The sequence below is a fragment of the Salmo salar genome, chromosome ssa11 (assembly GCF_905237065.1).
Source record: "Salmo salar chromosome ssa11, Ssal_v3.1, whole genome shotgun sequence".
Classification (NCBI taxonomy): Eukaryota; Metazoa; Chordata; class Actinopteri; order Salmoniformes; family Salmonidae; genus Salmo; species Salmo salar.
In genome coordinates this window covers 56,711,445-56,724,007 of record NC_059452.1, presented here as the reverse complement: position 1 = coordinate 56,724,007, position 12,563 = coordinate 56,711,445, and the positions used below count along the sequence as shown (strand labels likewise).

General features: G+C 45.1%; 1 protein-coding gene across 2 annotated transcripts in view; it reads right to left on the bottom strand.

Moving 5' to 3' along the window:
- Positions 1 to 12,563, bottom strand: part of LOC106591800 (centrosomal protein of 89 kDa-like) — a 97,900-nt gene that overhangs the window by 72,839 nt on the left and 12,498 nt on the right. For both annotated transcript variants that reach the window (XM_045689779.1, XM_045689778.1), the window contains exons 7-10: positions 10,413 to 10,470; positions 9,696 to 9,785; positions 5,414 to 5,614; positions 4,629 to 4,771 (exon numbers count right to left, since the gene is read on the bottom strand). In XM_045689779.1, the coding sequence (XP_045545735.1) occupies positions 4,629 to 4,771; positions 5,414 to 5,614; positions 9,696 to 9,785; positions 10,413 to 10,470 (492 nt within the window). The remainder of the gene's footprint in view (positions 1 to 4,628; positions 4,772 to 5,413; positions 5,615 to 9,695; positions 9,786 to 10,412; positions 10,471 to 12,563) is intronic.

Below are 12,563 nucleotides of genomic sequence, written 5' to 3'. Positions count from 1 at the left end.
ACTACTATAGACCAGAGCCTTATGGCCAGAGCACTACTATAGACCAGAGCACTACTATAGACCAGAGCACTACTATAGACCAGAGCCTTATGGCCAGAGCACTACTATAGACCAGAGCACTACTATAGACCAGAGCACTACTATAGACCAGAGCCTTTTTGCTAGAACACTACTATAGACCAGAGCACTACTATAGACCAGAGCACGACTATAGACCAGAGCACTACTTTAGACCAGAGCCTTATGGCCAGAGCACTACAATAGACCAGAGCACTACTATAGACCAGAACATTACTATAGACCAGAGCACTACTATACCAGAGCACTACTATAGACCAGAGCATTACTATAGACCAGAACACTACTATAAACCAGAGCCTTATGGCCAGAGCACTACTATAGACCAGAGCACAACTATAGACCAGAGCACTACTATAGACCATAGCACTACTATAGACCAGAGCACTACTATAGGCCAGAGCACTACTATAGGCCAGAGCACTACTATAGGCCAGAGCACTACTATAGACCAGACCCTTATGGCCAGAACACTACTATAGACCAGAGCACGACTATAGACCAGAGCACTACTATAGACCAGAACACTACTATAGACCAGAGCACTACTATAGACCAGAGCACTACTTTAGACCAGAGCACTACTATAGACCAGAGCACTAATGTAGACCAGAGCACTACTGTAGACCAGAGCACTACTATAGACCAGAGCCTTATGGCCAGAGCACTACTATAGACCAGAGCACTACTATAGACCAGAGCACTACTATAGACCAGAGCACTAATATAGACCAGAGCACTACTATAGACCAGAGCCTTATGACCAGAGCACTACTATATACCAGAGCCTTATGACCAGAACACTACTATAGACCAGAGCACTACTATAGACCAGAGCCTTATGGCCAGAGCACTACTATACTACTATAGACCAGAGCACTACTATAGACCAGAGCACTACTATAGACCAGAGCCTTATGACCAGAGCACTACTATAGACCAGAGCACTACTATAGACCAGAGCACTACTGTAGACCAGAGCACTACTATAGACCAGAGCCTTATGGCCAGAGCACTACTATAGACCAGAGCACTACTATAGACCAGAGCCTTATGACCAGGGCACTACTATAGACCAGAGCACTACTATAGACCAGAGCACTACTATAGACCAGAGCACTACTGTAGACCAGAGCACTACTATAGACCAGAGCCTTATGGCCAGAGCACTACTATAGACCAGAGCACTACTATAGACCAGAGCCTTATGGCCAGAGCACTACTATAGACCAGAGCACTACTATAGACCAGAGCACTACTATAGACCAGAGCCTTATGACCAGAGCACTACTATAGACCAGAGCACTACTATAGACCAGAGCACTACTGTAGACCAGAGCACTACTATAGACCAGAGCCTTATGGCCAGAGCACTACTATAGACCAGAGCACTACTATAGACCAGAGCACTACTATAGACCAGAGCCTTATGACCAGGGCACTACTATAGACCAGAGCACTACTATAGACCAGAGCACTACTATAGACCAGAGCACTACTGTAGACCAGAGCACTACTATAGACCAGAGCCTTATGGCCAGAGCACTACTATAGACCAGAGCACTACTATAGACCAGAGCCTTATGGCCAGAGCACTACTATAGACCAGAGCACTACTATAGACCAGAGCACTACTATAGACCAGAGCCTTATGGCCAGAGCACTACTATAGACCAGAGCACTACTATAGACCAGAGCACTACTATAGACCAGAGCCTTTTTGCTAGAACACTACTATAGACCAGAGCACTACTATAGACCAGAGCACGACTATAGACCAGAGCACTACTTTAGACCAGAGCCTTATGGCCAGAGCACTACAATAGACCAGAGCACTACTATAGACCAGAACATTACTATAGACCAGAGCACTACTATACCAGAGCACTACTATAGACCAGAGCATTACTATAGACCAGAACACTACTATAAACCAGAGCCTTATGGCCAGAGCACTACTATAGACCAGAGCACAACTATAGACCAGAGCACTACTATAGACCATAGCACTACTATAGACCAGAGCACTACTATAGGCCAGAGCACTACTATAGGCCAGAGCACTACTATAGGCCAGAGCACTACTATAGACCAGACCCTTATGGCCAGAACACTACTATAGACCAGAGCACGACTATAGACCAGAGCACTACTATAGACCAGAGCACTACTATAGACCAGAGCCTTATGGCCAGAGCACTACTGTAGACCTGAGCACTACTATAGATCAGAACTCTACTATAGACCAGAGCACTACAATAGACCAGAGCACTACTATAGACCAGAGCACTACTATAGACCAGAGCACTACTATAGACCAGAGCCTTATGACCAGGGCACTACTATAGACCAGAGCACTACTATAGACCAGAGCACTACTATAGACCAGAGCCTTATGACCAGGGCACTACTATAGACCAGAGCACTACTATAGACCAGAGCACTACTATAGACCAGAGCACTACTATAGACCAGAGCACTACTGTAGACCAGAGCACTACTATAGACCAGAGCCTTATGGCCAGAGCACTACTATAGACCAGAGCACTACTATAGACCAGAGCCTTATGGCCAGAGCACTACTATAGACCAGAGCACTACTATAGACCAGAGCACTACTATAGACCAGAGCCTTATGGCCAGAGCACTACTATAGACCAGAGCACTACTATAGACCAGAGCACTACTATAGACCAGAGCCTTTTTGCTAGAACACTACTATAGACCAGAGCACTACTATAGACCAGAGCACGACTATAGACCAGAGCACTACTTTAGACCAGAGCCTTATGGCCAGAGCACTACAATAGACCAGAGCACTACTATAGACCAGAACATTACTATAGACCAGAGCACTACTATACCAGAGCACTACTATAGACCAGAGCATTACTATAGACCAGAACACTACTATAAACCAGAGCCTTATGGCCAGAGCACTACTATAGACCAGAGCACAACTATAGACCAGAGCACTACTATAGACCATAGCACTACTATAGACCAGAGCACTACTATAGGCCAGAGCACTACTATAGGCCAGAGCACTACTATAGACCAGACCCTTATGGCCAGAACACTACTATAGACCAGAGCACGACTATAGACCAGAGCACTACTATAGACCAGAGCACTACTATAGACCAGAGCCTTATGGCCAGAGCACTACTGTAGACCTGAGCACTACTATAGATCAGAACTCTACTATAGACCAGAGCACTACAATAGACCAGAGCACTACTATAGACCAGAGCCTTATGGCCAGAACACTACTATAGACCAGAGCCTTATGGCCAGAACACTACTATAGACCAGAGCACTACTATAGACCAGAGGCTTATGGCCAGAGCACTACTATAGACCAGAGCACTACTCTACACCAGAGCACTACTATAGACCAGAGCCTTATGGCCAGAGCACTACTATAGACCAGAGCACTACTATAGACCAGAGCACTACTATAGACCAGAGCACAACTATAGACCAGAGCACTACTTTAGACCAGAGCCTTATAGCCAGAGCACTACTATAGACCAGAGCCTTATGGGAAGAGCACTACTATAGACCAGAGCACTACTATAGACCAGAGCACTACTATAGACCAGAGCCTTATGACCAGAGCACTACTATAGACCAGAGCACTATTATAGACCAGAGCCTCATGGCCAGAGCACTACTATAGACCAGAGCCTTATGGCCAGAGCACTACTATAGACCAGAGCACGACTATAGACCAGAGCCTTATGGCCAGAACACTACTATAGACCAGAGCACGACTATAGACCAGAGCCTTATGGCCAGAGCACTGCTATAGACCAGAGCACTACTATAGACCAGAGCACTACTATAGACCAGAGCACTACTATAGACCAGAGCACTGCTATAGACCAGAGCACTACTATAGACCAGAGCCTTATGGCCAGAGCACTACTATATAGTGCACTACTTTAGACCAGAGCCCTATGGAACCCTATTCCTAATATAGTGCACTACTTTTTTGTCCTAAGCGTGTCAGGTAGGTATAGTTAGGGTAGTTATAGTTAGGGTAGTTATAGTTAGGGTAGGGTAGGTAGAGTTATAGTTAGGGTAGGTATAGTTATAGTTAGGGTAGGTATAGTTAGGGTAGTTATAGTTAGGGTAGGTATTGTTACAGTTAGGGTAAGTATTGTTATAGTTAGGGTAGGTATAGGTATAGTTAGGGTAGGTATAGGTATAGTTAGGGTAGGTATAGTTAGGGTAGGTATTGTTAGGGTAGTTATAGTTAGGGTAGGTAGAGTTAGGATAGGTAGAGTTAGGGTAGGTATAGTTAGGGTAGGTATAGTTAGGGTAGTTATAGTTATAGTTAGGGTAGGTATAGTTATAGTTTGGGTAGGTATAGTTAGGGTAGTTAGAGTTAGGGTAGGTATAGTTAGGGTAGTTATAGTTAGGGTAGTTGTAGTTATAGTTATAGTTAGGGTAGTTATGGTTAGGGTAGTAATGGTTAGGGTAGTTATAGTTAGGGTAGTTATAGTTAGGGTAGTTATAGTTATAGTTAGGGTAGGTATAGTTACCTCTTCTTTGCCCAGGGGTCTGAAGCGTGTCTGGTAGCGACTGAGCTCCACGTTGAGGCGATGGACGGTCATCTTCAGCCTGTCGTTCTCGTCTACCAGCTCCTGGCCTTGCTGCCTCAGACTCAGCAGCTCTGCCTGTTCACCTGCAGGGGGCGCTACAGTCAGTGTCTGGTCCACACAGGAAGTACAATGCAGAACACCTATTATCCAGGAAGTACAATGCAGAACACCTATTATCCAGGAAGTACAATGCAGAACACCTATTACCCAGGTTACATCCAGAGATCCAGTTGATAACAAACTGAGAAATCATGAAAGCTGGCTTCCATAGCTGGGTTGTAGGTCTCCTGTCTCTCCCCTCCTCTATACTGTCTCTCACGGCTTCCGTCTCTCACGGCCCCCAGTCTCTCATGGCCCCCAGTCTCTCACGGCCCCCAGTCTCTCACGGCCCCCAGTCTCTCACGGCCCCCAGTCTCTCCCCTCCTCCCCTCCTGTCTCTCACGGCCCCCCAGTCTCTCACGGCCCCCAGTCTCTCACGGCTCCCAGTCTCTCCCCTCCTCCCCTCCTGTCTCTCACGGCCCCCTGTCTCTTACGGCCCCCAGTCTCTCCCCTCCTGTCTCTCACGGGCCCAGTCTCTCACGGCCCCCAGTCTCTCACGGCCCCCAGTCTCTCACGGCCCCCAGTCTCTCACGGCCCCAGGGTTTTTCCTCTCCTTGTCACCCCCCTTCCACCCCACCTTATGTCCTCTCCCCTCTTGCCCCCTCACCCCCCAGTATCCACCCCACCTGCTGTAGGGACAGGGGCCTTGCTGAGATCCCGCTCCAGACTCTGGACCCTCTGGTGGCTCCTCTGCAGCTGCAGGCTCTGTTCTGTACACCTCTGTTCCAGCAGCCTCCTGTCTGCCCCCAGGGCCTGATTCTGCTCTGTTAAAGACCGAACCATCTCCTTCTGCATGTCCAAAACCTCTCTGTAGGCACTGCTGGCCTCTGAGTGTGGCAAGGTGTATGGCACAGCACAGCAAGACAAAACACACACAGACAGAGACACACAGACAGAGACACACAGACAGAGAGACACAGACAGAGAAACACAGACAGAGACACACAGACAGAGACACACAGACAGAGACACACAGACACAGACAGAGAAACACAGACAGACACACACAATGACAGAGAGACACAGACAGAGAGACACAGACACAGACAGAGAAAAACAGATATACAAAGACAGCGACACAGACAGAGAAACACAGACACACACAGACAGAGACACACAGACAGACAGAGACACACAGACAGAGACACAGACAGAGACACAGAAAGCAAAGAGGAAAAGAAAAGAAATAGAAGAGTTGATGAGAACATAAATACTGTGAGGAAAGGTCCAGACAACACAGATATATAATACTGCGAGGTCCGGACAACACAGATATATAATAATGCGAGGTCCTGACAACACAGATATATAATACTGTGAGGTCCGGACAACACATATATAATACTGTGAGGTCCTGACAACACAGATATATAATACTGTGAGGTCCTGACAACACAGATATATAATACTGTGAGGTCCTGACAACACAGATATATAATACTGTGAGGTCCTGACAACACAGATATATAATACTGTGAGGTCCTGACAACACAGATATATAATACTGTGAGGCCCTGACAACACAGATATATAATACTGTGAGGTCCTGACAACACAGATATATAATACTGTGAGGCCAGGTCCGGACAACACAGATATATAATACTGTGAGGTCCTGACAACACAGATATATAATACTGTGAGGCCAGGTCCGGACAACACAGATATATAATACTGTGAGGTCCGGAAAACACAGATATATAATACTGTGAGGTCCGGACAACACAGATATATAATACTGTAAGTTCCTGACAACACAGATATATAATACTGTGAGGTCCTGACAACACAAATATATAATACTGTGAGGCCAGGTCCGGACAACACAGATATATAATACTGTGAGGTCCTGACAACACAGATATATAATACTGTGAGGCCCTGACAACACAGATATATAATTCTGTGAGGCCCTGACAACACAGATATAAAATACTGTGAGGTCCTGACAACAGATATATAATACTGTGAGGCCCTGACAACAGAGATATATAATACTGTGAGGCCCTGACAACACAGATATATAATACTGTGAGGCCAGGTCCAGACAACACAGATATATAATACTGTGAGGTCCTGACAACACAGATATATAATACTCCGAGGACAGGTCTGGACAACACAGATATATAATACTGTGAGGTCCAGACAACACAGATATATAATACTGTGAGGCCCTGACAACACAGATATATAATACTGTGAGGTCCGAACAACACAGATATATAATACAGTGAGGCCCTGACAACACAGATATATAATACTGTGAGGCCCTGACAACACAGATATATAATACTGTGAGGCCCTGACAAGACAGATATATAATACTGCGAGGCCAGGTCCGGACAACACAGATATATAATACTGCGAGGCCAGGTCCGGACAACACAGATATATAATACTGTGAGGCCCTGACAACACAGATATATAATACTGTGAGGCCCTGACAACACAGATATATAATACTGCCAGGTCCTGACAACACAGATATATAATACTGTGAGGTCCTGACAACACAGATATATAATACTGTGAGGTCCTGACAACACAGATATATAATACTGTGAGGTCCTGACAACACAGATATATAATACAGTGAGGCCCTGACAACACAGATATATAATACTGTGAGGCCCTGACAACACAGATATATAATACTGTGAGGCCCTGACAACACAGATATATAATACTGTGAGGCCCTGACAAGACAGATATATAATACTGCGAGGCCAGGTCCGGACAACACAGATATATAATACTGTGAGGCCCTGACAACACAGATACATAATAATGTGAGGCCAGGTCCAACAACACAGATATATAATACTGTGAGGTCCTGACAACACAGATATATAATACTGTGAGTTCCTGACAACACAGATATATAATACTGTGAGGTCCTGACAACAGATATATAATACTGTGAGGCCCTGACAACACAGATATATAATACTGTGAGGCCCTGACAACACAGATATATAATACTGTGAGGCCCTGACAACACAGATATATAATACTGTGAGGCCAGGTCCGGACAACACAGATATATAATACTGTGAGGTCCAGACAACACAGATATATAATACTGTGAGGTCCTGACAACACAGATATATAATACTGTGAGGCCCTGACAACACAGATATATAATACTGTGAGGTCCTGACAACACAGATATATAATACTGTGAGGTCCTGACAACACAGATATATAATACTGTGAGTTCCTGACAACACAGATATATAATACTGTGAGTTCCTGACAACACAGATATATAATACTGTGAGGTCCTGACAACACAGATATATAATACTGTGAGGCCAGGTCCGGACAACACAGATATATAATACTGTGAGGTCCTGACAACACAGATATATAATACTGTGAGGTCCAGACAACACAGATATATAATACTGAGAGGTCCAGACAACACAGATATATAATACTGTGAGGCCAGGTCCGGACAACACAGATATATAATACTGTGAGGTCCTGACAACACAGATATATAATACTGTGAGGTCCGGACAACACAGATATATAATACTGTGAGGCCCTGACAACACAGATATATAATACTGCGAGGCCAGGTCCGGACAACACAGATATATAATACTGCGAGGCCAGGTCCGGACCACACAGATATATAATACTGTGAGGCCCTGACAACACAGATATATAATACTGTGAGGTCCAGACAACACAGATATATAATACTGTGAGGTCCAGACAACACAGATATATAATACTGTGAGGCCAGGTCCGGACAACACAGATATATAATACTGTGAGGTCCTGACAACACAGATATATAATACTGTGAGGTCCGGACAACACAGATATATAATACTGTGAGGCCCTGACAACACAGATATATAATACTGTGAGGTCCTGACAACACAGTTATATAATACTGCGAGGCCAGGTCCGGACAACACAGATATATAATACTGCGAGGCCAGGTCCGGACCACACAGATATATAATACTGTGAGGCCCTGACAACACAGATATATAATACTGCCAGGTCCTGACAACACAGATATATAATACTGTGAGGTCCTGACAACACTGATATATAATACTGTGAGGTCCTGACAACACAGATATATAATACTGTGAGGTCCGGACAACACAGATATATAATACTGTGAGGCCCTGACAACACAGATATATAATACTGTGAGGTCCTGACAACAGATATATAATACTGTGAGGCCCTGACAACACAGATATATAATACTGTGAGGTCCTGACAACACAGATATATAATATTGTGAGGTCCGGACAACACAGATATATAATACTGTGAGGCCAGGTCCAGACAACACAGATATAAAATACTGTGAGGTCCTGACAACACAGATATATAATCCTGCGAGGCCAGGTCTGGACAACACAGATATATAATACAGTGAGGTCCTGACAACACAGATATATAATACTGTGAGTTCCGGACAACACAGATATATAATACTGTGAGTTCCGGACAACACAGATATATAATACTGTGAGGTCCTGACAACACAGATATATAATACTGTGAGGTCCTGACAACAACACAGATATATAATACTGTGAGGTCCTGACAACAACACAGATATATAATACTGTGAGGTCCTGACAACAACACAGATATATAATACTGTGAGGTCCTGACAACACAGATATATAATACTGCGAGGCCAGGTCCGGGCAACACAGATATATAATACTGTGAGGTCCAGACAACACAGATATATAATACTGTGAGGTCCAGACAACACAGATATATAATACTGTGAGGTCCAGACAACACAGATATATAATACTGTGAGGTCCTGACAACACAGATATATAATACTGTGAGGTCCTGACAACACAGATATATAATACATATTTTGTCAAGATGTACGTCTCTCTCTCTCTCTACCTGATGGTCCATCTCTCCTGCTTCCTGAACTCTTGATTTTCTGGGCTGAAGACCTCTTCTTAGACGCAGGAAAGATTTCTTCTGTTAAATCTGAGAGAAGAAGAAGTTTAGGAATTCACACAGAGTCAGTGTAATTCCTCTCGTCACCTCCCTCTCACATTTCCCTCTGAAATATACAACTACTGGCAATTAGAAGGGGAGAGAGAGGGGAGAGAAAGAGAGGAGAGAGTAGGGGAGGGTAAGAGAGAGGAGGGGAGGGGAGGGTAAGAGAGAGGAGGGGAGGGTAAGAAAGAGGAGAAAAGAGGAGAGAAAGAGACAGAGAGACTGATCTAGATCAGCCTACAGTCTAACACCTAGCCTAGATCAGCCTACAGTCTATCACCTAGTCTAGATCAGCCTAGATCAGCCTACAGTCTAACACCTAGTCTAGATCAGCCTAGATCAGCCTACAGTCTATCACCTAGTCTAGATCAGCCTACAGTCTAACACCTAGCCTAGATCAGCCTACAGTCTATCACCTAGTCTAGATCAGCCTACAGTCTATCACCTAGTCTAGATCAGCCTACAGTCTATCACCTAGTCTAGATCAGCCTACAGTCTATTAGACTGTAGGCTGATCTAGACTAGGCTGATCTAGAGAGCTGGTATGGAGAGGATGGGAAATATAATGGGAGTGTTTTTATAGGCGGTCTCATTGGACCAAAGACAGGTCCTTACCTGGGGAAGGCATGCTTCTACGAGACGAAGGCCTCTGCTCCAGTTTGGGTGATGTGGCCTGGGGGGGAGAGAGGGATCGTGAGAAAAAGAAAGAGAGAGAGATAAATCAAATCAAAGTTTATTTGTCACGTGCGCTGAATACAAAAGGTGTAGACCTTACAGTGAAATGGTTTCTCTGCCCTGATAATGTTGAGGGAACATGTTTCTGGTTTCTCTGTCCTGATAATGTTGAGGGAACGTGTGTCTGGTTTCTCCGCCCTGATAATGTTGAGGGAACGTGTCTGGTTTCTCTGTCCTGATAATGTTGAGGGAACTTGTCTGGTTTCTCTTCCCTGATAATGTTGAGGGAACGTGTGTCTGGTTTCTCTGCCCTGCTAATGTTGAGGGAACGTGTGTCTGGTTTCTCTGCCCTGATTATGTTGAGGGAACGTGTGTCTGGTTTCTCTGCCCTGATAATGTTGAGGGAACGTGTGTCTGGTTTCTCTGCCCTGATAATGTTGAGGGAACGTGTGTCTGCTTTCTCTGCCCTGCTAATGTTGAGGGAACGTGTGTCTGGTTTCTCCATCCTGATAATGTTGAGGCAACATGTGTCTGGTTTCTCTGTCCTGATCATGTTGAGAGAGCGCACGCCTGAGCATAAAAGTAACTGGCCTGCAGCACAGAAATGTGCAAAAGTGTTTTTCTAACATCCATTGTGAATGATAAAATATTACAACTGTAGTTCCTCACAGTAAGCTGTGAGTGGTTGACTCGCTGATAGCCTGTTACCTGCAGCTGAATGGTGAATGGGAGGCGCACTTCGGGGGGCTTTACTTGGCTCATTGCGCTCTAGCGACTCCTTGTGGTGGTCCGGGCGCCTGCAGGCTGATTCCTGTCGTCAGTTGAGCGGTGTTTCTTCCAACACATTGGTGCAGCTGGCTTCCGGGTTAAACGGGCGGGTGTTAAGAAGCGCGGTTTTGCGGGTCATGTTTCGGAGGATGCATGTCTCCACCTTCGCTTCTCCCGAGCCCGTTGGGGAGTTGCAGCGATGAGACAAGATCGAAATTGGATATCACGAAATTTGGGAGAAAAATGTGGTCAAAAAAATATAAATAAAAATCTATTACATTTAATGTTTAACTCCAGCAGCGACCGGCTAAGGGGCGGCGACCGACCGGCTGACGGGCAGCGACCGACCGACTGAGGGGGAGCGACCGGCTGAGGGGCAGCAGGAGAAATCCAGCTCAAAACAGGCTCTGTATGCTGTGTTTCGCTGCATCAGCAAGACAGAACAGCCGTCTCCAGTAACACAAGGGGTGGCGGTCTGTGTCTATTCGTAAATAACAGCTGGTGCGCAAAATCAAATATTAAGGAAGTCTCGAGGAGTATTTTATCAATCAATCAATCAAATATATTTATAAAGCCCTTCTTACATCAGCTGATGTCATAAAGTGGTATACAGAAACCCAGCCTAAAACCCCAAACTGCAAGCAATGCAGGTGTAGAAGCCTACTAAACTGTCGACCACACTATTTACCAACAGAGTTTCCATCTATATTTTTCGTAGCTGTTTATTTATCACCACAAAACCGATGCTGGCTCTAAGACCGCACTCAACAAGCCTTATAAGGACATAAGTAAACAACCCAAATGCTCATCGAGGGGGTGCCCCTAGTGGCCAGGACTCATACAGAACCCGAGACCACCTTTAATCCACACAGAGAGACACGTATAAAGTTCTCCCTCGCCCTCCATTTAGCAAATCTGACCATAATTCTATCCTCCTGATTCCTGCTTACAAGCTAAAACTAAAGCAGGAAGTACCAGTGACTCGCTCAATACGGAAGTGGTCAGATGACGAAGATGCTAAACTACAGGACTGTTTTGCTGCACAGACTGGAATATGTTCTGGGATTCATCCAATGGTATTGAGGAGTTTACCACATCAGTCACTGGCTTCATCAATAAATGCATTGATGATATTGTCCCTTGTCACTTATAAGAAATCCCGCTATGCCCTCAGACGAACCATCAAACAGGCAAAGCGTAAATACAGGACTAAGATTGAATCCTACTACCCCCGGCTTCGACACTCGTCCGGATGTTGCCGGGCTTGCAAACTATTACGGACTACAAACGGAAGCACAGCCGCAAGCTGCCCAGTGACACAAG